The sequence below is a fragment of the Poromitra crassiceps genome (genome assembly GCF_964638095.1).
Source record: "Poromitra crassiceps genome assembly, contig: HAP1_SCAFFOLD_512, whole genome shotgun sequence".
NCBI lineage: Eukaryota > Metazoa > Chordata > Actinopteri > Beryciformes > Melamphaidae > Poromitra > Poromitra crassiceps.
This window is the reverse complement of record NW_028151896.1, coordinates 32,937-60,917: the sequence shown is the minus strand read 5'-3', so window position 1 is coordinate 60,917 and position 27,981 is coordinate 32,937. Positions and strand designations below refer to the sequence as shown.

Sequence of the window (27,981 nt, the reverse complement as noted above, 5' to 3'; positions counted from 1 at the left end):
AAGTTGCAGTGGTTTACCTCTGAAGTCGGCAGGCCTGTCCTCCCAGGGTGACAGCACAATACCCAGGGCTTTCCACTGGTTACCTGACAGGGCTGCTTCCTGTTCAGCTGTTACTGCCACAGCCTGCTCATAGGAGAACATGCTGATCTGGTTCGGGTTAAACACCACCTGCAGAAGGTGACATGAGCCAAATGAGGGGAGGCACGAATTGTCAAGATGAACACACCAACATAGATAACAAGACATTTCGGGTCCCAGAACAAAAGCTGAATAGAACTCCATAGACTTGTTTTGTGGAAGTCAGGTCAGTGTACAGTAAACTAGTAATAATAGTCATTTAAGACTTACACTAAACTGCTCAGGTGGTATCATTGAGATAGCCAGAGGTGTGATTCCTTCAATTTGGTCCCTCACCAAAGCTGACATGGACATATCTGGAAGACCAGCTGCACAACGAGAAAGTGAAGTAGCATCAATGCTCCCAGAGCTAAACAGCCACCAACATAACTGAGTGAAAAATCACATTTAGCAGATGATCACAGAGAGGATTGTTCATATCAGGGTGCTCAACATGAGGAGAGTGGATGTGTCTTACCTGCCAGAACTCCAATCTCAATGAAGACATCAGTCTTCCAGTTACCTGTGGGTCCAAATGCAAGACTGTGTTGCAGAAGGTCGACGAGAGCCAGCAACTGGTCTGGTGAGCAGGACAGCCTCAGCTGACCCAGCCACAGCACAGCCTTACTGCAGCCACCAGGGGGAGACAGCAGGTTACACAGTAAGTAAAGGGGACAGAAGTACCACAGGAATGAGTCCGGACCTGGATGTTAACACTTCCGCCTCTTATGTGTAAAAGTCAATGGGATTTATGTGTGAGGATTTTGGTTGAATGCTTGAAATAAGGTCTGTGGTTAACAAAAGTTTATGACTTTTATGATTTTCAGTACAGAAGCGTAGGCTACAGTGTAAATGAAGCTACAGTGTAAATGAAGCATACAGTGTAAATGCGTTTTTTTATGAGATTTTCAGAAAATGCTTCAACAGTCATAAAAGCGGTCCTCATATATCTACACACACACACACATACAGTACATATAGTGTGTGTGTGTATATATATATATATATATATATATACACACACACATACAGTATATACATATATACACACTATATATAGATCTTTTTGTGAATGTACAGCCCATTTTTAAACCAGCAGTATTTATATATAATACTAGTATAATAATATTATACTAGTAAATAGATAATAATATTATAGTATAATAATATACAATATAATAGTATAATAATAATAGATATATATACACATACACTAGGGTATTCACGACTACTGAATTTTAGTAGTCATCGACTACTTCCAAATAATAGTTGACTAGTCGATTAATACCGCTGAAGATATATTTTTTTCACACAATAGAAATGATCAATTCTCATCAAAAGGGTCTCAAAAACAGCCAGTAAAGGGTTAACTTAATGTAGGCGGGACCAATGTGGAGATATGTGAAATAGCAGAGTCCTGATTGGCTCTGAGAGGCTGTTTACAAATGAGCCATTACACCCCAGCAGCTTGTCTGAGTTGGAGATAGCGACTGTTTGACTTCAGTAACAACATAGACGAGTCTTTCTGTCTATTCACCTTATTCACCACACCCACTTTTTCTCTCTTCCGCGTTCAACGCAAACGTATTTGTTCTTCCGGTTCAGCGCTAGTTGCCTACTGTGGCTAATATTAGCCGCTAGTTAGTTATGTTATATGGCAGTAAAATGCCACTGAATGACCAAATTGATATAACTTTTAACCATTTCGAGTAACACTGTTTCCATACGGATCACCAGCGTTAGTTTGTTTTTTATAAACGTGGCTATATTCATAACGTTTCTATCTCGGATGCGTTATTTTGAATCCCACATAGGTTACGCCTGGCGCAACCTAGGTGGGTTTCAGGACAAAACAGTCTCGACTCCACTAACGTCATCTTTAGAGCACAATATTCCTGGAATGCAAGTTTAACTAAACAGTTACATGTCCTCTGCATTCTACATAAAATTAAGATATTACGGGTTGTTTTATTTTGTATGTTACATACTTATTGGCCAAGATATGTTAGTTTATGGGGGAGTAATTCTGCCAGTTTAGGAGGAGAGTGTGGGCGGCCATCTTGCCTGCGAGGTTTTTGGCAAGTCTAAAACGGAAATACTATTACGAAATGACGTAATGCGGAAGCGTCCATGTGTGGGCAAAGAATAAGGTGAATAAGTACCTTCAATTCTGTTGATTTAACATGGCGTCATGTGGAAAATGAGTGTTCAAACAAATCTATGTTCAATTTATGTATTTATTCTTCACCACAGATGAACGATTAGTTGATTATGATGCATAGTGTCGACTAGTGTTTTTTTGTTGACTGTGAAAGCCCTAATATACACGTATAAACACTAGGGCTGTGAATCTTCACTAGCCTCACGATTCGATTACGATTCAGAGGGCTACGATTCGATTCGATTCGATTATCGATGCATCTCGATACATCTTAAATCAATGCATCACTTTTTTCCCCCAATATTCCCCAATGATTTATTTTTTCTCACTTTCTTTTTTCTCACTGCGTGACTACTTTTAAAATAAAAGTGCATTTGGAATTGCATTGTATTATGATCCATAATTAAAATAAACAACTGCATGTACTTCCATTATATTTTATTTGATTATTAACACATTGACTGCCAGCCGTTTTTTTTTTGCTGTAGGTAGCTTCTGCCAGGCCGTTTTTTGAGGATTCTGGCTCATTTTACAAGAGCCGAGGATTCTTTTCTGCTTGGAGTTTGTGAACACGAAGTTCACAAAAGTACTAATAGAATGTGTGCTTTCTCTGTCTAAAAGAGTTAGTTTGTAGAGTTAGTAGTTATGTAGATATTAGCCGTTGAGTACAGCATGGTTTCAGCTGTCTGAGAGTGAAAGCTGAGATAATCGCAGTTTTGTGAAATTCAATCAAACAGGCAGAACAGTCACTTTAACCATTTATTTTTGGCATCAGTGAGAGATCAGACATCCAAACAATATAGTTCCGAACGCCCTCTCCTTCAACTCCTCCCTCCGTGGGCGTGTCTAGTGGCTTTCAGCCTGCGTTTGTCACAAGCGAGTGCTCTGCTGCTGCTGCTGCGAGTTTGAGCAGCCTCCCTCCCTGGCAGCGAGTTTGAGCAGCCTCCCTCCCTGGCAGCGAGTTTGAGCAGCCTCCCTCCCTGGTAGCGAGTGTGGATAGGGCTCACTCGTCTCTTGGGTTTGAGAGCCCCGATGAAGCCCCGTGCGACTCTAGGCTTTATGCTGCCCACCCAGTCCATTTCTGGAACCCCCCACCGCAGCAGCGCGAAAGCGTCCCCGCCTACAGTATGAGAATGAGGCTCGTTCGTTTCTGGGTTTTCGGAATGCGTGCGATTCTGGCCTTTCTGCGGGCGTTTCAAAGTGTGTTTCACCCATAATATATTATGCAAATTTGCAATCCCCCGTGTGCTGCTGCTGGCGCGGCCCGAGAGCGGCGAGTCTGGTGACTGATGACTGTAAAATCGGCAAGCCATTTCCTTGAGAATGGAGGAAGCAGCCGCGGGAGGCGGCTGCTTTTGGTTGACTTTCTCTCTGTCGGGAGGGCACCGTCGCCACCTAGCTGGTCGGTAAAATAGATTATACACATTCTCTTCCTCCAATTCTGGGATAGGAGACGTAAAAGGGGTTGATCGATGTCCCACCGTCAAAAAAAAAAATGTTTATGTAAGCCGAGATATCTCGTCCTTGGCACTCAACGGTTGGATCATGTAAGCCGAGATATCTCGTCCTTGGCACTCAACGTGTTAAAAAAATAAATAAAAATAATAATAATCGATTCTTGACATTTGTGAATCGATGCAGAATCGTGCACGTCCGCATCGACGATGCATCTTATAATCGATTATTTTTGACACCCCTAATAAACACACACACACACGTCTCACCTGAACTCCACAGCATTGAAAAAACGCATCTCTGTTGTTTTAGCTCCACACACGATGTATCCCATCGCCACAAAAGTGCTGGAGTCCAGCTGTGAAGGTTTCTGCTTGGTGGCGTTTAACAAGCGGCTGAACAGCACAGCCAGCTAGGATGAAAGCCATGGAGAGAATGAGTGAGCGTAAAATAGCCTCAAACAGGATTGTAGGTGGATGTATTAGCAACGTACTTGTACCTTCACCCTGTATTGTATAGCATGCCAGTGCTACTTGTACAATTTGTTTCAGAAAGCGAGTGAACACACAACACAGTGGATGTAATATGTCTCCGGCTATGACCGAAGCTGATACCTGTCTGTCTGTCCAGGTGTTGACTGATCCCATGGCGTAGATACTCCTCAGCTCGGACAGACGGAGGGTGCCCAGCTCTGCTTCTGACATCTCCACCGCTAGTCCACCCAGCTGAGCGACCAGGGACGGAGACATGGAGCGGATGTGGCCATGCACCTTCATGCGCGTGTTCACGCATACACACACGCATGCATGCACACACACACACACACACACACACACACAATCCCAGAGAGACCCCAGTTAAAACATGGCAGACATTTTAGCAACATTTCACATCCATAAAACCATATTCACCAACTTAAAGTCTTTATTTATTGTTTTTGAAAAGCGTAGCAAACAATATACTAAAACAATATATTCTTCCAACAATAAGAAATCTATTAAATCACCTTTGTACATTTGTACTACATGTTTTGCAATTAAAAAAAGACAACCCTAACAACTGGATTTAGGAGGGGTTTCAAATGTAAACAGGAAGTATGGAAATGTCCCATAGGGAAGAAGCCTGGAATGAAATGCATGTGTGATGTGACGTGATGTGATGTTCTCACTGTGGTAGTTCCTGCATGATGGATGGCTGGAAGAGAGTCTCACCTCTTTGACTTTCTTGAGCAGCTGTTGGCGTTGGTAGGGTGTAAGGCAGTGGTTCCCAACCATTTTTGTGTTATGTACCCCTTGAGCTGTTTTACCATGCCGATAGTACCCCCTCACTCATGTGTGTCCTAAAGTTGTTATATTAAACTTATATTAAACAGTAGGCCTCTCTAACACATCTCATTAAATGAAAATAATTTGATTCCTCTTTAATACAATTTTGACAGTTTTCAATTGGTTCAGTTTTCAATCAGTTTTTATCATTTTGGAAATACATTGTAATCCCAATCTTTCCAAGTACCCCCTGCAAGCTGCTCAAGTACCCCTAGGGGTACACGTACCCCTGGTTGGGAATCACTGGTGTAAGGAACGGGTCGTGGCCCATCAAGGAACGGGTCGTGCCCCCCCCCCCCCCTCCGGCTCTGGCTGATGGCCCTCCAGGCTTATCACCTTCCCCTCCCCCTCATCCCCCAGGCTATAGACAAGTTTCCCAGCGCTGGCCTAGGGCGGCGCCATAGCAGCCTTATATGTTCCCGGCTTCCGGTTAAGTCCACATAGCGTCCACAGCAGCCTGATGTTGCCAATAAGCTACGACTTAAATAGAGACTTATTACATCATATGTTTTCCGCCCCCTGTATGTTGAGTGTTGGTGAAAAAGAAAAATATAGCAGACGCTTTCTTTACTGTAGAGCGCCGTTTAAAAGCTGCACAACAAGCAGCATCAGTCCCGCCGGCCAGCGCTGGACCCGCTGTGAGGAAACACACAGGAGGAAACCGAAATGTCAAAACAGACATCCCTTGCTAGGCCAGTCCTTTTTTTTTTAATCGAGATCATGCAACAAGTAGCCTACTTCAGCCGAGGCCAGCAAGACGGCAGGAAAGAAACAGAAGCGTGCCTGCCGCCGTCAAAAGCAAAAGAGACCCGACGTAGGCTGTCAATTTAGCGGAGGTAAAAAGCCTTTTTACCTACTCGGGCGAATCAATCAATCAATCAATGGCTCGCGCTTGTTGCCCGACGCTCGTATGATGAGGAGATGAATCAAAATGCTTACCACCAATAAAGCCACATGCGAGCCGAGAACGAGTGCAGGAGAGCTGACGCAGGTGCCAGGTGTGGAGTGGGAGAGATTAAGGTGCGTAGCCTATTGCTGGAGATTCAAGTTGTGCGCTGTCTGCACTCTGCACTGACACTGTCGCACTTATTACTTTTAGCTGCGTTGTTTTTTCATCAAGGCAATGTCCAGAAGATATGGGTTCATGAATGTCTGCAAATGCAGATAGATAGGCTACAGTAGGAGTGTGCATGCATGTTGTCTGTTTCAATAACGAAAGCGTCCTTACCGAGAACGACGTGCCGACCAATTAAATATTCTTGCTGCGAAATCGGCCTCTTAATGACAACACTGGAATAATAGCCGTAATATTCATTCACAACGGGGGTAATTTGATGAAATACATAGCGTTACAACATACCCGACCTACTTTGTTGCTGTGGAGATATTGGTACGCTTCGGAGCTTTTGAGATTGTTCATCGCGTTGCCATCCACCGCCATTGATTCCTCAAAATACGCTATAATCCTGCCTGTAGTTACGTTCGGCCATTTACACATATTATCTTCCCATGTGTCCAGTGTCAACGGGTGTGGGATAGACACTCTTTCATTAGATAGGAGACTCGCAGAATGATCCCAAGTTTGCATTTTTTCGGCGGTCGCTATGGCTACTACGGTAGTACGTTACGCTTCTCCGTATTCACAAACACCGGAACCGACAGACACGATCGCGGCCGAGTCCGGAAGCAAACCGGAAGTGCCCAGGAAACTTGTCTATACCCCGTCACCCAGAGACGAGGCTACACCGCCCCTCCCCCCCCCAAAGGGCTTCAGAGCTGATGATGCCCCCCCCCCCCACCCACGCTGACCATCACAGCGGACCAGGTGAGGAATCAGCTTATGAGGCTACACACTAGGAAAGCAGCTGGCCCGGATGGCGTCAGCCCCATGCTGCTCAAAGCCTGTGCCCCCCAGCTTTGTGATGTGCTACAGCTGATCTTCAACAAGAGCCCGAGTCTCCAAAGGGTCCCCGTGATGTGGAAAATGTCCTGTATCGTCCCTATACCTAAAAAGCCAAGACCCTGGAGAAACTCGTCCTGGAGCAGCTCAGGCCTATGGTCAAACCATCCCTAGACCCCCTCCATTTCGCCTACCAGCCCCGACTGGGAGTGGGGGACGCTGTCATCTACCTGACCAACCGCGCCTACGCCCACCTTGACAACCCGGCCAGCACTGTGAGAGTCATGTTCTTCGACTTCTCCAGTGCTTTCAACACCATCAGGCCGGCTCTACTGGGTGAGAAGCTGACGGCGATGCGGGTGGATGCCCCCCTGGTGGTCTGGATTGTGGACTACCTGTCTGGCAGACCACAGTATGTGCGCCTGCAGAACTGTGTGTCAGACAGAGTGGTCAGCAATACAGGAGCACCACAGGGGACGGCCTTCTCTCCCTTCTTCTTCACCATCTACACCACGGACTTCACCTACCAGACAGAGTCTTGCCACCTTCAGAAGTTCTCTCACGACTCTGCGATAGTGGGATGTATCAAAGATGGCGACGACGATGAGTATCGGGATGTGGTGGCCAACTTTGTCACATGGTGTGAGCAGAACCACCTGCAGCTCAACGTGTCAAAGACAAAGGAGCTGGTGGTGGACCTGAGGAGGGTCAAGGCTCCGGTGACCCCTGTTTCAATCGACGGGGTCAGTGTTGACATAGTGGAGGATTACAAGTACCTTGGAGTGTACATTGACAATAAACTAGACTGGGCTAAGAACTCTGATGCACTCTACAAGAAGGGGCAAAGCCGTCTCTACTTTCTGAGATGGCTGAGGTCCTTCAACGTCTGCCGGACCATGCTGAGGATGTTCTGAGTCGGTAGTGGCTAGTGCCTTCCTGTATGCTATTGTGTGCTGGGGCAGCAGGCTGAAGGCAGCGGATTAGTGTTAATTTCGTCGACGAAAAATGTTAGTCGACTACCTTTTTCCCCAAGACTAAGACGAGACTAAAATGTTCAGACTTTTAGTTTCATTGACTAAGACAAGACTAAAATACTCAAACTTTTAGTCGACTAAAACTTGACTAAACAAAAAGACGATGAGGTTGAATAAATATGATAAAAACTAACAAGGACATTTGACACAGGACTAAGACTACGACTAAATTTAAAAATAGACAACAAAATTAACACTAATTATAGACTGTTTCCCCCCCTCAATGCAGCAGTTCAGTTTCCTGTGTTGCAGCATCATAGATCTAGCTGACATTTAGCTGTCTGAAAAACATTTGCAGTAGTTACAACAGAATCCACCCAGTCTTAGCTAAGGGTCTTATCTATATGTGTATGAGGCATTGTGTTCCCAAAATGTACAGCTACTTGCTTGTCTACATTATATCCAGAGAGGTCTGAGTGCTTTCCACACAGCACAGCCAGCCTCCCTCCATTCTCCCCTCAGCTGCGGGCTGAGCAGGGACTGTAAATATGCCGACACTGGCCCGGGTGGGCAGGGTCAGCATTAATTTCCCTGGGAAAGAGTTGCCAACACTGCTTCGAAATACCATTACTAGTGAAGCGCATCAGCAGATTCAACAGTTTTCATTGACTAAAACTAGACTAAAATGTGAACAGTTTTTGTTGACTAAGACTAGACTAATATACTTATGGTTTTATTTGACTAAGCTGAGACTAAAATGCTCAAACTTTTAGTCGACTAAAACTTGACTAAATAAAAACAGGATGAGGTTGACTAAATATGACAAAGACTAACAAGGACATTTAACACGGGACTAAGACTAAGACTAAATAAAAAAATAGCCGACAAAATTAACACTACAGCGGATGCCAACAGACTCAACAAACTGATCCGTAAGGCCAGGGACATTGTGGGGCTGGATCTGGGCTCTCTGACTGCGCGCACACACCTACACACACACACGCACGCACACACCTAAACACACCCACACACACCCACACACACACACACACACACACACACACACACGGTTGAATGCTCTCATTTAGGACACTTCATGCCCAAAAGAACATGTGGGACCAAGTAAAAGTTAGCTTTCCTGCTCAGGACTAGACAGGAAGTGGTGCGATTTTGCTGCGTCAAGTTACCTACTGTATGAGTTAACCAGGGTGAGACAGGAAGTAGAGCGATTTTGCCTTCAGAGTAAAAGCTTAGATTGTGAAACTTTTTTCAGATTTCCCCTCCATTTGTACTTGGCCAATTTCCCCCTGCTCTGCTGCCCAGGGTCACTGCTCCACCCTCTGCCAATCTGGGGAGAGCTGTAGACTAGCACCATGCTTCCTCCAAGACATGCCAGCCGCTTCAGGACACATACCCTTAATCTGGCTTCCCACCCGCAGACCCATTGCCCGACACCCGACTAATCCGGGGGCGCGAACCTGCGACCCTCGTGTTGGTAGGCAGGGAATCTACCGCTACACTACCTGGACGGCCTAGATTGTGAAACTTTTGAGAAAAGTTGGAAAATAAAGCTGGGCTGTGCAGAGCAACAGAAATTGTTTGAGAGGTATAAAAGTATAATGTAATAATATAAACGCACCACACATTGTCCAGTCTTCAGAAAGTAATACAATTATTTATCTATTATGTATTAATTTAATTTAATTAATTAAAATGTATTTATCAATGTACTTTGTTGCTCTGTAAAGCACTTTGCACAAGCACTGACAATTGTTTAAAGGGCTTTAGAGATTAATTTGACATAGTTTTCAAAGCTATCTGGTTTTACCTTTGGAGAAAATGAGGAGTTGGAAGATCTCTCTCTGGAGCATTCTGGGGAAATGAAAACACCAGCATGTACACTTTAACTTTGAAATAACCACTAAATAAAGATTGTGAAATAAACTCCTAAGTGTATTACTAATAAATGCCACTGGATGAATTAGAGTACCAGTAGTCATGTGTCAATAGAAGTTTAGAAGACACCTACCCCCTGCACCCAGGGGTGCTGGAGGACCTGAGCAGCACTGAGACGCAGAGTGGGTGCTGGAGGAGCTGAGCAGCACTGAGACGCAGAGTGGCTGCTGGAGGAGCTGAGCAGCACTGAGACGCAGAGTGGCATCCCAGACCAGCAGCTTGGATATGAGGTCCTTGGCTCCCTCTGAGATGTGAGCCCAGTCCTTGTCTGGAAACTCATACTTGCCCTCCTGGATGCTCTCAAACAGGTGACTCTGAGGAGAGATAATATCACAGAAAATTAGTTAATATTGTTCATATATCACAGTTTCGTAGTGTTACAGTCATCCCCCTTTCGCATGTAGATATGATCAATATTTATGTCTTTGTTGTGGCTGTTCATCTTTTGATCTTATGGTGTCTTTTTGTCCATACGGGGCTTAAAATGGCGTCTGCCTCGGCCCTCGAGAGGTCAGTCTGGTACGCACAGCCACATCACCTGTGGACAGTTGATATTAGTGTCTGTCTCATTTTGCTTTGCTTTGTCACTTTTGTCCTGTCTCGTGTTTATGGGACCCCTTTGATCACGTGAGGACGGTCCTGGATTGCCTCACGCAGGATGCTTCTGGAGGCCACATCAGCTAAAGCCTCCAACCTATAGTAGCAGACTCCAAACTAATTCAACCCTACTCCTCCTACTACATTAAGAATTTGATCGATCAATCTATGTTAACCGATTAATCGACAATGTAGGCAAAATGTAACTTTCACTGCTCATACAGAGGAAGAAGAAAGCCAAGCTAGCAGACACAAAGTCCAGGGTGGAGAATTACACCCAAAAAGACAACAGTCATCATTGTAAACATTGTAATACAATGTTGAAATATCTCACGCCCACAATAGTCCATGGGCCAAGGCTGAAATTTTGACATATCGGTACCACCTGAGGTGACCGCACGATTTTGTTATTTTTGTCTTCCTACATGTCTCTAGTTTATATTTTGGTATGATAACCCTTCCGATTTGGTAGCTTAAGGATAGTTATCACTCTGTAAACAAACCTACCCCCAAAAATGACAAAACCCTGATTTCATCATATCTCTGAACCACACATGATAACGCAGAAAATGTGATGTCTACCCCTATGTTTTCATGGTCAGGGATTACAATGACACTCTATACAACATCATAAACTGTTCACATGAATAGTTAATGGTGAATTCAGTGATGTTTTGGTGAATTCAGTGGTGTTTTGAGAAAGATACAATGCAATTAGTCCATGGGCCAATGGTGAAATCGGTACCACCTAAGGGGACCGCGCACTTTTTGTATTTTTGTCTTCCTACATGTCTCTAGTTTATATTTTGGTATGATAACCCTGCCAATCTGGTAGCTTATTGATAGTTATCACTCTGTAAAAAACCATATAAATGACAAAACCCTGATTTCTGTGTATTAGTCCAGATGATATGTGAAAATCATGTTCACTTTTTCATAAAAGCATGAAACTTGGTACGCATATAGTTTGGGGCCCCGTAAATCTTCAGAAATTGAGCCATCACAAAAATGCTTCGTGGTGGCCATTTTAATTCCGCCATAAGTGAATTATGTAGTTTGCATCATATCTCCTGAATCACACATGATAACACAGAAAAGGTGATGGCTACCATATAGAACATCATAAACTGTTAAAGTAACTAATCAATGGTGAATTTAATGACGTGAGAAGGAAATCACAGTTTCTGATAACTGATGCTATAACCTCAATTCCATGACCACTCTCTGGCTAACATTTTTTGATGAGTAATTTGGGTCAGGGTTACTTCTATGGGCCTTTTGTTAAAATAGCCCCCAGGCCCCTCCCAAACATCCTGCGACTTTCTGCCAGACGGCCAAATCCAAGATGGGGTTTACCATTTTTAGAGTAAGGACGGAGATTAACAATGGTGAATTATAGCTATTTTAATTGCAAATTCATGCCTACCAAACATGGTTTAGTATTGACAATTATTGTGTTTTGAGGGTAATTTCATAATTATGTTAGTCTCGCTGGCCAGCCTCCCCTCCCTACCGGGAGAGGATAGCATCAGTTATCAGATACTGTCATTTCCTTCTCACAACGTCATCAAATTCACAATTGATTAGTCACTTTAACACTTTATGATGTTCTATGGTATCATTGTAACCTTGACCATGAAAACGTTGGGATAGACATCTCCTTTTCAGTGTTAGCATGTGTGGTTCAGGAGATATGATGCAAACTATGCTTATGGCAGAATTAAAATGGCCGCCACAAGGCATTTTTGTGATGGCTCAATTTCTGAAACTGTACAGGGCCCCAAACTATAAGCGTACCAAGTTTCATGCTTTTACGAAAAAGGGAACATCATTTTCACATATCATCTGGACTAATACACAGAAATCAGGGTTTTGTCATTTATATGGGGGTAGGTTTGTTTACAGAGTGATAACTATCCTTAAGCTACCAAATGGGCAGGGTTATCATACCAAAATATAAACTACAGACATGTAGGAAGACAAAAATAACAAAATCGTGCGGTCACCTCAGGTGGTACCGATTTTTGCCTTGGCCCATGGACTATCTAGGACCAAATAGAAATGGAACTGTGTCACATGATCTTGCATGCAAGGTCAGTGTTTGTTACATGTATGCTAAAGACACGTCTGCTGCAATATCCCACTGATCCCTTCCTCATGTTGGTGTTCATCACACAAGCCAAGGTCACTGTGGGTTTCCTTTCTTACACTAGCAGCTTCAAATATATCTTGGTATAAACAGTGAAGTCTAAATGTAACAGAGGTATTCGTCATTGCAAAATGGCGCCATCTACTGCATACAGTAGATCTAACACCTATTTTCAGCATCCCAATGCTGCATCTGACCGTAATTGCCACGATGCAGTGGCATGGTGGTCTGCAACAGCATTGGGGTCAATTCAATCAATCAATCAATCAATTCCAATGAAACATTGGAAGTGAATTGGAATTTCAGGAAGTTTAGTGAAATTAATATTTTTTTTCTTGCCGGATATCTGAGATTATACTGAATATCATGCAATGTTAAAACATTTATCAAGTATTTAACAAGTATCAGCTAGTCAGATACACTAACTTAATTAGGTACAGTGTTCTTGAAGCGGGGCGCAGCGTCGGACGAGATCCGGCACCCAGAGCAGCAGCATCACCAGCTTTTTCTCTCTAAGTCCTGGGGGTCAACAACTAAACAAAAAAACGTAATTTAGCCACCTAAAACAACGCCCACCTAAACAAATCGATATCCGTGTACATGCACGCTCTATTTTGACAATTTTCAGCGCTTTACTTTTCCGCAAAACAGCAGTTTCATTCGGCACTGCTTTTTCTCCCAACCGTACAACTACCGTATTCCTCCGCTAAAAGCCTGCACAGAGCACAGAGCCGCGGTTTACAAAACAGGAAGGCTTAGAAGAGAGATAAAACACTGACTTACTTTAGAGACAACAAGTCACCTGGCCTCTCTGGTCTGGGACGTTTTCCACAATTTATCCTGGGAATGGTGAAAAAGGTCTGCAGCCAGGGCACCCAGGCATTTAGACAGGAGGCGCATCTCTCTGCCTGTTCACTTCACTCTCTGCAAAAGTTCCTCTTCTGTATTCTCTCTGGTTCATAATTGTATCCTCTTGTCACCAAGGTGAATGGCATATCATCCTCGCTATCAAAATCACTCATAAGACAAGCTAGGAAGATCATTGCTGACCCCTCTCATGTCTTGTATTCAGAATACGAACTGCTTCCATCTGGCAGGCGTTACAGAGTCCCAATCAAGAACAAAAAAAGACACCTCAACAGATACAAATACTCTTTCATCCCCATATCAGTCAGTCTCCTAAACTCAGGTCATAGGTAATGTATTGTTGATTGTACTGTAAATTATTGATGTTTGCACTTTGGTTGTGTGTTTGCACATGTCGGCACTGGTGTGCTATGCACTATTGTTTTTTGTTGTTGTTTTTGTTATGGCACTGTGTACCTATGTGGCAGCCTGTATGTCCAAGACAAATTTCCCTCGGGACAAATTAAAATAATCTTGAAATCTTGAAATAATCTTGAATCTTATTAGGCAAATCCTTCAACTAGGCAACACCACGAGACAGACTGAACAGGACTCCCTCGTATGATATGAGATGATCTTTGCGGTTGGTGTAAACTTAGAGGCCATCTGATGAAGCGCATCACCTCACACCTCCTGACAGACTGAGCTGAATCAGTTGTACACCGGGGCAGATAACCCGCAAAGAAGTTGTGTAAACGGGTGAATCATGGAAGTTGGAAACCCTCATTAGTGTTATGCTTGCCCCTGTCTTTACCCTGCCTTTTTGACACAAAATGGCCCCCGTGAAAAGGGTGTATTGGAGCAAACGAGTCAGAGAGATAACATTAGCGTCCCTTACTTAGCCTCTCAGCTGTAATAAACCTTTGCGAGTGACTGTGTATGTAGCCTGCCTGCATGTATGTGTTTACGTCACGGGTGACGGGTCGGGCTCTTATATTAACGCGGCTAACAGCTAACGGCTAACGATGTGACAACACAGTCTGTTGAGTGGGGAACAGAACAGACAAGATGGTGTCCCAGTACCTGGACAAAGACAGTGAAGAAGATGACGGTGATGATGGCGGTGAGGAACATGTCTCTCATGGGGAAATGGTCCTTGTCCAGCAGGTAGCACAGGGAGAAGGCGATGGCTCCTCGCAGGCCACCGTAGGCTATAATGAACTGGTCCTTGGTGGTCAGCTTGACGATGTGGAACTTGTTGATAACGTAGACCAGAGCAACCACACCTGGGAAGGACAATGTCATGAGAAACTGGGTTTGAGTGTGTGTGTAACAGATTTGGGTCAAATACTGTAATATTTGCTATTTTTTTTGCCTATTTAGTTGCCAGAGTTGACCATTTAGGGCCATAGAATGGGGCTGTATCATAAAACTTACTGGCAGGTTTAGAGTAACGTTAGGGGCAGATACCGTCACGGTAGGGTGCTTCAAAATGCGAAATATTGGGAAGCGATTTGCAAATTTTGCATGACCCGTTTTCTCCATTCTTCCACCCATTTTGGTCACGGTCTATTGTAAAAATGAACGTTAACTAATGAAAATTATCATTTTGAAAAAGAGAAGATGACCATACACGTCACATAAACGTTTTAGCAGGTGCTGGAGTGTAGCAGAGATAAAGTAGCCTAAAGAGAAGGCTGCTGCCACCAATGCTCCTATATATTTATCTTACAGAGCATTGATAGGTCTTCATCAGGTGATGATCACCACTGACCAATTCATAATCTCAGTCAGTGACATCATAAACATTTGGTTTACCATGCCCAACATCATCTGCCATTCTAACATGTCTCTGCTGCCCATTGACAGATACAGACTCAGAGGCAGACTGTTGCATATGTCAAGCTTAATTAACATGTTGGTTGTGATTGGCTGTGATCACCTGTGTTGCAGCTGACTAATAACTAATGTGGATCCATCATGGTATTCACAATCATAATTCATAATTTTATGAATCGGGGTAAATTACCGTGGTGCAGATTTTGCGTGCTGCTGTTCTGTCACTGCAGAGTTTTATGAATTAGCCCTAATAAAAGTCAAATGACTTTTCTCTCTGATTGTGTGTTTTAATAAGCTACTCTATGTGAGATGGCTCCGTAGGCACTGAAGTGACCACAAACCCACTGACCGCTACAACTTAAAAACGGTTTTCCATCACAAGCTCTCCCATCACATGATGTGTGTGGCAGTATCTTGTGATGAGCTCGTGACTCTTGGCAACAACCAATGAAGTCACAGACAGACAGTATATCATCAAAAAAATCACTACAAGAGTGACGGTAGCAGCACGCCAAAAATTGAGATGCAAGACTTCAGATTTCCACTTTCTTTTTTTATTGAGGGTCAACGCGTTTCGGCATATGTGCCTTCATCAGAGCATGCTCTGCTCTGATGAAGGCACATATGCCGAAACGCGTTTAAATGCAAATTAAAACACCCTGGCCTTTTTATCTCTCTTATTCTTTTGAGCGGAGTGGAGCGGTGAGTGCGAGCGGGTGAAATCTGTATCGAGCGGGGAGCGGTCTGGAGCGGCCGTGAGCGCTGGAGCGGGTGGAAAGGACCGCTCTGGGAGCGAGGAGCGGTAATTATCACCGCTCCGCTACCCTAACCCTCTGGTGTATATATATGTATATATATATATATATATATATATATATATATATATATGCTCTGCTCATTGCTTAACATATTATGTACAGTACTTGCTCTATAGTGAACTTTGTGACAAACGTGTTTCATAAGAAGCTATTCACTTGACTTGTGCATAGATTATCAACGGCAGTCCACCATGACATCATGTTTCCGTTTGAATGTATATCTTAACACACCCCCGCCTGCCATCACATATACGTTCAGAACGTTTGGAAAGCACTACAGTAGAGCTGACCTATGACCCGTGCCACCAGACACAGGATGACAGTGACCGTGACGAAGGTCCAGTTCCAGGAGTGCTGTCCGTCCACCGTGGCCACGCCCAGGAAGTTGAAGATGAGCGTCTCGCTGACGCTGCTCCACATCTTCAGGAAGTACTTGATGGTGGTGTGGGACTTGTGGGATATCTTGGCCTCCACGTAGGGTCGCATCACTGCCCCGCATGCTATCAACCTGTAAGGACAAGGGACAAGATGCTAATGCCTTTTGCATCAGTTGAATGGATAATAAAGTGAGTGAACATTTGATTGTTTTATGAGATTTGAATAGTTTCCTAACTCCTCAGAAAATGTTCGCTCTTCTTTCTGAATCTAGCTTTGATGGTCTTAGTATAAAAGCAAACATTATCAAATCACTGATTATTGCTTCTGAGAATAATATGGGAACAGCAGTGTTTCCCCTAGAAAAATTTCAGGCCTGGAGGGATTTCGAAATGTACCCCGACCGCAACGATGGGGGCCCTCACTGGCAACACTAAACTTTTAGCTAACCTGTTCGCATCCATGTACGCAATGGCATCCCAAGTATCATCATACTATTATGGGATGCGATGCGAACAGTTGTATTATGGGATGTGCGTTTCCCAGGCAACGACACACGTTGACACGTTTTGGAACAGCGCTGCACGCTGGCACAATGCTCCTAAAAGCAAAATGCTTATTGTTTTTAATGATTTGGCATCTTCTATTACTGTCAACACTGTCAACACCAGCATTGTTGTATTGTAATAATATGCCATAAAGGTTTATTGAAATTTTGGGGAAAGCAGGAAAAAAAATCAATCTTTTTTCTGGCCTGGCGGGGGCGCCGTTGGCCTGGAACACACTGGAACAGGCAATCTGAACTAAATAGCATTTTCAACTCTTCTCCAGCAACAAAGGGGAACAGTGATGTCAGAGGTTACTGCATAACAAATTGCTCCAATTTCCAGCCTAAGTTCCATTCTGATCAGAAAACACACACGACAGCCAGAGAGAGACGTCCCCATCCCAGTCTGGTAACCACTTCTACTATCATGTCAAAGATGCATTCTGATCAGGAAAACACACACGACAGCCAGAGAGAGACGTCCCCATCCCAGTCTGGTAACCACTTCTCCATCATGTCAAAGATGCATTCTGATCAGAAAACACACACGACAGCCAGAGAGAGACGTCCCCATCCCAGTCTGGTAACCACTTCTACTATCATGTCAAAGATGCATTCTGATCAGAAAACACACACGACAGCCAGAGAGAGACGTCCCCATCCCAGTCTGGTAACCACTTCTCCATCATGTCAAAGATGCATTCTGATCAGAAAACACACACGACAGCCAGAGAGAGACGTCCCCATCCCAGTCTGGTAACCACTTCTCCATCATGTCAAAGATGCATTCTGATCAGAAAACACACACGACAGCCAGAGAGAGACGTCCCCATCCCAGTCTGGTAACCACTTCTACTATCATGTCAAAGATGCATTCTGATCAGGAAAACACACACGACAGCCAGAGAGAGATGTCCCCATCCCAGTCTGGTAACCACTTCTCCATCATGTCAAAGATACATTCTGATCAGGAAAACACACACGACAGCCAGAGAGAGATGTCCCCATCCCAGTCTGGTAACCACTTCTACTATCATGTCAAAGATACATTCTGATCAGGAAAACACACACGACAGCCAGAGAGAGATGTCCCCACCCCAGTCTGGTAACCACTTCTACTATCATGTCAAAGATGCAGAGGCCGAAAAACTAATGTCATCCAAGTTGCATAAGGCACTACAGCTGCTCATCATTCCACCTCTACAGCAATATTGGATTGCCTCAGGAGGTCCCTGAAGACCATCAAGGACACAAACCACCCCCACATGTGAACCACATGTTCTCCCTGTTACCCTCAGGGAGGAGATACACTGTCCCAAAAGCACGCACAAATCGCTTGAGGGACAGTTTCTTCCCGCAGGCCACGAGACTCCTTAACATACACAAATAAACTCCCAACAATCATGTAGTAGCTGTACTGCAGCTGCTACCATTACGTATGTTTAATTCTAATTAGGTCTATGCTATTTGCACCTGTGCAAACAGAATGTTTAATTATTAAACATTATTATAATTATGTTTAAATTATGTCTATACTATTTGCACCTATGTGCAGTGAATATGTCACTGTTTTTTGGCTTGTTTTATTGCTTGTTGTGTCTCTTGTTGTTTTTGCACTCATATGCCCTGCTATTTTGCACTATGTTGTAACGGAGTCTACAGCACAAGAATTTCACACGTGATACTTGTACTACGGACTGGAGTGACAATACAAATCTTGAATCTTGAATCTTGGATTGGCTATAAGGGCATGAGGGAGGGGTGAGAAAAGGAATTGACACTGGGAAGCTGTTTCATGACTCTTATATCAGGGGCTCAGGGGCTCCTGGCCTTTCAACAGACTGTCCTTGACTGAGCGTCTCCGAGGTGCTCTTTTAAGAGAGGCATTAAATAGACCAATGGCCACAGGCAGGAATGATTTCCTGTGCCTCTCCGTATTGCATCTAGGTGGAATCAGTCTCTCACTGAACGTACTCCTGTGTTTGACTAGCACGCCGTGGAGTGGGTGTGAGTCGTTGCTCATGATGGAGCGTAGCCTGGACAACGTTCTCTTCTCTGACACCGCAGTCAGAGAGCCCAGATCCAGCCCCACAATGTCCCTGGCCTTACGGATCAGTTTGTTGAGTCTGTTGGCGTCCGCTGCCTTCAGCCTGCTGCCCCAGCACACAATAGCATACAGTGCTTCCCCACCTGGTTCTACAAGTCCTGGATCTCCCGCTGATGTTTCTCATCCTTGATTTTGGAGATGAGCTCTTGGGTCAGCATCCACTCCTTCGCCCCCTGCTCACTGCAGAGGTCAAAGTAGTGGATTCTCTCCTCCTTCAGGCGTGTTGTCAACCTAAAAGAGACAGGCGAGCAGTGAAACTGTGGGTCAGGCAATTTATACATGAATGAATAAAAACAGCTTCATCAGAAGTCCTGTCGTTTTTTCTGAGTCACAAATGAGAAATGGTCTCTTGTCGTACAACCAGCACTCATGAAAAGAAATGAAAAAAGAAGAGAGACTCACATTCCCTTCAAGTGTTTTGAGTCCTTAGGTGCTTACCTGTTGATCTCTAGCTCCTGTTCCTCACGCTGTCCTTTCAGCTTCTCCAGACTGCGTTTCAACTGGATGTTCTCAGTCTGTATAGATAGATGGTTACAGAGTGAGATGAGAAACAGTAAATGTACAGTATGAAATAGGCCACGCCCATCACGGGGGAAAAGCACAGTTCATTTCCACACACCAGTGTCATTTTCCTTGAATTAAACATAGCTAAAAGCTGTTGTGTGGTGGGCTGCGCAGACAACAAATGTAAAAAAAAATCGCCAGTTAACATTTTTTTGTACTCCCAAGGAAAACAAGGAAGCCATTGAGAATTGGCAAGAAGAAAAATGTGGATGTTGCTGTCAATGAAGTAAGTTGGAGTGTTCATCTTCCGCATATACGATATTTTTGTGCAACACCCGACCATGCACGCGACATAGGAGGAATGCCAGGATTGGAGGGGAGATTGTGTTTTCCCCCGTTTTGGGCGTGGTTTCTGAATGATGGCACGCTCCGCAGTGTCTCTATGGGGGGGAGGTAGGTGGAGTTTAACAGTTTATGAAAACTCATTCAAATTCATGTGTGCTTCTTCATGCTCTACCTTGCTGTTCCAGCTGCTTGGTCAGCACGGCCACATCCTGCTCCATCCGCCAGTTGCTGCAGGCATCGGTCATGAGCAGAAGGTCATGGAGAGGAGACCAGCTGCCACTGGAATGAAGGCAAATTAAAGTATTACATTTTAATGCCAAATATTGTTCCAACTGTAGGGCTGTCCCAAATACTAATTTACCTCTGGATTCAAATGCTAGCCCTACATTACGCCCTTTGAAGACATTTGATAAATCACACAAGCTTTCAGATCAAGTCCAGAATTATACCTGGTTGAAGGAGAAGGCACTGTTTCACAGAACCATGTCGCTGGGCGGTGGGCTGGGAGCTCTGGCTTGTTTGTTAACTGTAAAAAGATTGAAACAAAGTCATGACATTTAGTCTAAAGACAGGTAGGTAATTTTTTATTTATTTATTTCAGGGACAGTGCAACATTAATGAACATTTGCATGTAAATGTGCCGGATTATAGCCTTAGCTAATTTCCATCCGTAGTCCCTCGACAGGTGAGGTACAAAAAAGTTTAAAAAGAAGAAATAGAAAAATTAGTGCATACATAGGGCAACTGACAGGGGTGCAATGTAGGTGACACATACATACACATAGGGTAAAAAGGAGAGGAGACATACATATACATGAAGGAGGCATTTAACTTTGCAATTCAAGTGGGCACATACAGACCTTCAATTCCGGTATGTAATACAAATAAAACAAAAACAGGAAACATTAGGGACATTGACCAAGGTAGACATAGGACTTACAAGGATATATATATACAAAAACAACACATGAAACAAAAGGGTTTAGATATGGTCGCAGTTTTGATTTGATCTGAGCCATGACTTTAACAGCCCCTTAAAGGTGTGAAAACTGCTACTCTCTCTGACTGACATTGGTAGGCTATTCCACAGTTTGCTACCCCTGTAGGACAAAACATTTTGTCCGACAGAGGACCGTCTCAGAGGTAGTTCACAGTCACCTCTCGACGAGCTTCGCGTGGTGTTCTGGGTAGCTCTCCGTTTGATAAAGCATTCTAAAGGAGGTGGTGCTAGCCCATGAAGGATTTTATAAATCATACAGGCAATTTAAAAAAAATTATAATTGTCAAAGCTGAGGAGCTTGTACTTTAGAAGTATATTGCAATGATGGTAAGATAGGTTTCTTATCTAAAATTTGCAGGGCCTTTTTATATAGAGACTCGACGGGCTTCAAGGTGGTTACTCCTGTGAAGGACCAGTGAGGCAGTAGTCTATATGTGCAAAAATCATTGAATGGAGAAAGGTTAGAGCCGCACTGTCAGTCAGAGATGCTCTAATCTGCCTAAAATTGCAGAGATTGAATTTTAGAGTGTTCGATACCTTTTTTATATGACTCTTGAAAGAGAGTCATATAATAATAGCTCGTAAAATAACAGGTTAGTGATGTGAGTGACCCACTTACCCAGCTGTGAAGTGACTTCAGGCCCATGGCCACGTTAATTAGCATGGCTGCCATTTTCCAGTTGAACTGATGAGTTGTAGGAGTTCACTTGTTGGTTTGCAACCTGGCAATGTAAAAAAATATTTAATTATAATTAATGTGAAAATCAACTTTTCTCCATCAGATATAGATCAACACATAAGCACAGTGAAACTATAAAAGGCACTTATAGGAACATGTCCACATATATGTGAGTCACAGCACTAAAACCAGGGTTAGTCAGCAGCATGATAATCGCATTCTGAGAAACATTCAGTCAACAAATGAACTACGGTAACTACATCAGATTTCTCAAGACAGCCTGACACGCCCACACAGTCCGCGGGAGAAAATACACTCTAAAAACTAATTGATTCTCATGACTTTTGCCATGACTGTCAAACCTAAATTTATATACTTTGCGACGTTCATCATCGTTCAAATTTGGCTGGTGGCTTATTAACATAGGGTCCTGTGATGTGATGAACTCAAAATGCTAAATAATAAAGAAATATTTCTGGTTTCCAGGGACTTTAAATATCAACAACTAGCCAACAGATATTATTAAAGCTGGTGGGCTTCATGGAAAGAGTGTGACTCGGTTGACCGTTATATCAAACTGGTAATTCAGTGTCGTTTTATTGCCACACAACTAACGTTATTAGCTCACAACTAACAACTATGTTCCAGGTCATCTCAAAAACAATGCAACGGACACAGCGTAGCGTTACATTAGGCCTTGGCCACACTGATCCGTGGTGTCTGTCCGTGTGCGTTCATTTCTCTGTTCACTTCCATTCATTTTCAATGACAGCTGTCCGACTGTCCGTGGAGTACTCAGAAGCGTACGTATCCAGAAGATTTGCATACGTTTTGATGGACAGAAAGTTGAAGAGGGATGAACTTTTTCTGGATAGACGTATCGGATGGTCGGATAGTCACTGTCCGTTTAGCCAATCAGAGTCGAGGTCTCGAGAGGAGGCGTTCCGAGATTTGTTTCAACTTTTCAAAGAAGATGCCGGCCGAGGCGGTGAAGAAGGCTATAATTAATGCTGTGTACACCATCCCGCTGTTGTCCAACGTGCCACATTGCTCTTAAAGGGCTCGCGCCGCATTAACTACAGTAATAATCACATGGGGGGAAAAAACACATTTTCACATGAGTGGGGCACGCGCAAATACCACCGTGACGTCACGATGTACCAAATCGCCCATTCATTTGAGGACACAAAAAAAAGCAGGTTTGAACCCATAGAGGGAACTTATGCTGCTGAAATGATAGGGGTTTGTACAATTTTAACAGATTGGTCACAGATGTGGAGATTTTGACCAGAATCCTTCACATACCACCCCAAAAGCCATATATATTGGTTAAAAGCTGAAAAAGGTGTTTGGGGGTTTAGTCCTGCTTTAACTATACTTACTAGTTTCAACTACATTTGCTGGGCAGTCATTATTGGTGTCTACAAAAACAACATTTTGATTGAGTTAAAGGCTACAATGTAACAATGAGAACAATTAGACTACCATAACCTGAACATTACTGAATTTAGTTCATTGATACACAAATTTCAAACCAACTCACTAAGTTAATTTGAACCCAAGTAGCTGCCAAAATAATGGAAGCATTCAAGTAATTGAGGGATGCATTATTATAGAAAGCAGGCTAAATTGGCACCCCCCAATGGGGGGGAAATCGACAGGATGTTTTATTTTATTATTCTCGTGAATTCCTGCCCAGCTTGATCTGCTCTGTGCTGCTTGACGTGACTCTTGAGAGAAGCTAAAATACACAGGCTGATTTGTGGAGCAGAGCGGAGAGCCGCTTCGGGGACGCCTCTGGTGGACACAAGTATTCACTAGACAGGCTACGTCCGCCTCATCTCGCCGTCGTAATGCAACGTTTCCTGGTGGAATCTCAATCTGCCCGGCTGCCCGGCAGAGACTTTAGTCCCAAAAGAGAAAAAAAACTTGAATGGATTTGCATCAAAGGAGATTTAGAAGTGAGTAGACGCAAATCCGTCTGAAGAATAAGTAAGTAGACGCGTCTACCTGCGTTTAACCAGACCGTTTAACGTCTCACATTCAAAGCACTTCATACTCCCAGAGCTGGCGTAAGCCATATAAAAACCCTCTGGCTTTACCCAAAATTAAAACGTCCAGAGTTTGTGTCTTTGAAAACAAACTGCTAAAGCTGCGTTCACACCGACCTATTAAATTTTTTCGCTGGCATCGAGTTTACATACAAAGTCAATGCAAACGAGCGATTGAGCGTATATTCGCCCGGGAGAAAAATCGCTGGGCGTCCGAGCGACAGAGACAGAACGATAGGGCGAAAATACGCCCGAGATGAAATATCCCAACTCGAGCGAAATTACGCTGGCATCAGTCGCTCGCTGTTCAACGCTGATTGGCTGCCGTGTGAGAGTGAGTCAAGGATCACACTGGCTTGGAACAAACCGCTGGTTTATTGTGTGGCAACAAACTGCATTGACAGCTGATTGACAGGCTGACAGCTGACATGAAGTGAAGTCTGTACTACCGGTATAGAGCTCGCATTAGGAGCACGCTGATAGGCTTAGCTTGTAAACAACTACGGTGGCTCGGCCTCGTAGTGGACAAACATCATGACATTGCGTAACGTTATAGCCCCCACATGTCCGTCAATTATTGTGCCTGTTGACGAGCGATTTAAACAGAGCGACAGAGCGATTCCAAAGGGTTGAATCGAGCGACAGAGAGAAAAATAAATATCTCGGTGTGAACACAGCTTAACCAAGGCCAAGACAATAAGCACGTTTCCTTCACAACAACTGGCCAGGTGGCACAATTTCATCTGTTTTCCTCTAGGAGGCAGCCAAACTTCATTTGTCTGAAACATCAAAGCGCTATAATGAAGAAAATGTGAGTTAAGGTTAAGTTCTGGTCCCACACCGGCCCGCCCAGTTGTTTAGTGGTGGAAAAAGCTGAGTGGACTTTCTAGCGGTCTGCAGAGGGAGTGTGTTTTACCCGCATTTCTTCTTCTGGGTGTGTCTTGCTTTGATGAGGGCCAGGATGGCTGCTTCATCATAGTGGTGGTTGCACTTCTTATTCTTCATGGGATTCACCATATCCACCTTGAGAAGCATAATAATGCAATTAGTAAGATAGAACCTAACGAGTGGTTGTCGACTCAACATGGGGTCTGGGGACCATCAGGGGGTCCCCAGTAAGCTGGTGATTTGTTAAAGTTAAACATTTCATTGACAGGGTGGGTCTGGGTAGTGTAGAGGTATAATAAGCACTCGCCTACCACCACGGAGACCCGGGTTCAATTCCCGGGCAGCAGTATTTTCGGCGTGCTCAAGACGTTCCTACAGACACAATTGCCCGTGTCTATCGGTGGGAAGCCAGCGGCGTATGAGTCCTGGTCGCTGCACTAGCACCTCCTCTGGTCAGTTGGGGCGCCTGTTCGGGGGGGAGGGGAACAAGCTAGTTCACACGACTTCATCATCTGTCAATAATGCCCCGACCCACCTCACCAGGTAGGACTATGTGAACATGGGTGAAAAGACGAGGGTAGTAAACATTATCCAGCTGTTTGGGTGTGTTATCGTCAAAAACCCAGTCTAGCATCATCTCTGTTGAAATTTTACTTCCAGGCAGGGGGGGGATATTTAGTGATTTGGGGGCAAGTGCAGCAGACAGATAGTGTCTTGCTTTATTTGTATTTTGCTTTCCCTAGCTGAATGTTGGTATTGGCAGTGGTAGGAGATTTAAATTCTTATATAATGCTGGATATTTAAATTAATAATAAAAACGCACCCATTAAGATTTTGCACCTTTTTTTCTTTCTCCAACTCTCTTTCTTATAGTATATAAATAATCTGATGCAAAAAACAATCGGGACACCCTCCACGTGAACATGCAAAACGGAGGGTTAAGGGCCAAGGGGTGACTTATCATTATGAGAACATGAAGTAGCTATGTAACGAACCTCCCGTGCTGCCGACAGCCTGCTCTGTTTGCTGTCCGAGTGTCCGTCACATAGATAACATCTCCCGCTTTATCTCCCGCTGCTGTTTGTAATCGATATATGGCCTTATTCCATACAAGCAGCAATTTAATTGAATCGTCCATAATCTTGAAATCAGATCATATCTCTATGCTAAGATAGGCTGCTACGCTACAAAACACAACAGACGGAGTGAACTCTGACCTGCCCCGGGTGTGCTTCATGAGAAGAAGCGAGAAGCGCTTCTGTTTGGTAACAGAATAAGAAGAGAAAACCACAGAAGAAGAACATAAGCACATCTGAGGTTCATTACATAGCTAATTCATGTTCCCATAATTATATAACAACCAACTGCGAGGTGACAGAAAATATGTTATTTACAGTGTGAACGACATATGCCCCATTTACGCCTGTTTTGGCCAGTTCCAGGACTCTACTTGGATCTGAATATCTTCTAGGGAGATCAGAATGAAACCAAAGTTATTTGGGCGAGTAAAACATATTTTAAGCTGGAAATAAGGTCTGGGGTGTAAAAAACAGGAATTCTCCTTTAAGAATGAACAATAGAGCGACTTGTCAGTGGGACGACAAAGACGGGAGGACGTTCACCCAAGCCTTAAGTGGGGGGTTGAGTCAGTCAGGGGGTGAGTTCCTCCATGGCTCCTCCTCGCAGGGCGCTGGACATGGCCCTACTGCGGGCCAGCCTGGAGTTGGAGGGAGGAGAGAGCCTCATGGAGCAGACCAGGGCTCCCACCTCCTCCTGCTTCTCGTCGTGCTGGAGCCTCATGGAGCAGACCAGGGCTTCCACCTCCTCCTGCTGCTCCTCGTGCTGGGACAGCTGCCGGTTGAAGGCGATAGCGTGCGCAGCGAACTGGGTCAAGTCTTTGGTGCTGCTGTTCCTGTCAGGAGAGAGAAGGGAGAAGAGCATCTGTAAGATCATGGATGCCTGTCTTTAACTAACTCTTCTGGTCCGAAAACGCCTACTGTCCGTTTGGAGTATGAAGACAAACAGTTTTGGGGACTCCAGAACGGGAGAACTCTCTCTCTCACACACACACACACACACACACACACACACACACACACACACACACACACACACACACACACACACACACACACACACACACACACACACACACACACACACACACACACACACACACACACACACACACACACACACACACACACACACACACGCGGTTGAATGCTCTCATTTAGGACACTTCATGCCCAAAAGAACATGTGGGGCCAAGTAAAAGTTAGCTTTCCTGCTCAGGACTAGACAGGAAGTGGTGCGATTTTGCTGCGTCAAGTTACCTACTGTAGGAGTTAACCAGGGTGAGACAGGAAGTAGAGCGATTTTGCCTTCAGAGTAAAAGCTTAGATTGTGAAACTTTTTTTCAGATTTCCCCTCCATTTGTACTTGGCCAATTTCCCCCTGCTGCCCAGGGTCACTGCTCCACCCTCTGCCAATCTGGGGAGAGCCGTAGACTAGCTCCATGCTTCCTCCAAGACATGCCAGCCGCTTCAGGACACATACCCTTAATCTGGCTTCCCACCCGCAGACCCATTGCCCGACACCCGACGGTAACCCGGGGGCGCGAACCTGCGACCCTCATGTTGGTAGGCAGGGAATCTACCGCTACACTACCCGGACGGCCTAGATTGTGAAACTTTTGAGAAAAGTTGGAAAATAAAGCTGGGCTGTGCAGAGCAACAGAAAAGGTTTGAGAGGTATAAAAGTATAATGTAATAGTATAAACGCACCACACATTGTCCAGTCTTCAGAAAGTAATACAATTATTTATGTATTATGTATTAATTAATTTAATTTAATTAATTAAAATGTATTTATCAATGTCCTTTGTTGCTCTGTAAAGCACTTTGCACAAGCACTGACAATTGTTTAAAGGGCTTTAGAGATGAATTTGACAGTTTTCAAAGCTATCTGCTTTTACCTTTGGAGAAAATGAGGAGTTGGAAGATCTCTCTCTGGAGCATTCTGGGGAAATGAAAACACCAGCATGGGTTCTTCATGTACACTTTAACTTTTAAATAACCACAAAATAAAGACTGTGAAATAAACTCCTAATTGTATTACTAATAAATGCCACTGGATGAATTAGAGTACCAGTAGTCATGTGTAAATACAAGTTTAGAAGACACCTACCCCCTGCACCCAGGGGTGCTGGAGGACCTGAGCAGCACTGAGACGCAGAGTGGCATCCCGGACCAGCAGCTTGGATATGAGGTCTTTGGCTCCCTCTGAGATGTGAGCCCAGTCCTTGTCTGGAAACTCATACTTGGCCCTCCTGGATGCTCTCAAACA

General features: G+C 44.2%; 1 protein-coding gene across 1 annotated transcript; it reads right to left on the bottom strand.

The window, feature by feature from the left end:
* Positions 1–333: 333 nt before the first annotated feature.
* On the bottom strand, positions 334–27,981 carry LOC310771311 (uncharacterized protein; the record flags this gene model as incomplete). The annotated part of the gene is made up of 17 exons (XM_083663952.1): positions 27,823–27,981; positions 27,611–27,654; positions 26,256–26,545; positions 24,662–24,768; positions 21,635–21,737; positions 20,465–20,541; positions 20,188–20,294; positions 19,605–19,681; positions 19,250–19,397; positions 16,428–16,645; positions 14,564–14,766; positions 9,962–10,202; positions 9,761–9,804; positions 4,348–4,503; positions 4,003–4,145; positions 596–744; positions 334–446 (listed from the first exon to the last, which is right to left on the bottom strand). Exons 9-17 carry the CDS (start codon positions 19,288–19,290, stop codon positions 334–336), a joined length of 1,308 nt encoding a protein of 435 aa, XP_083520078.1. The 5' UTR covers positions 19,291–19,397; positions 19,605–19,681; positions 20,188–20,294; positions 20,465–20,541; positions 21,635–21,737; positions 24,662–24,768; positions 26,256–26,545; positions 27,611–27,654; positions 27,823–27,981.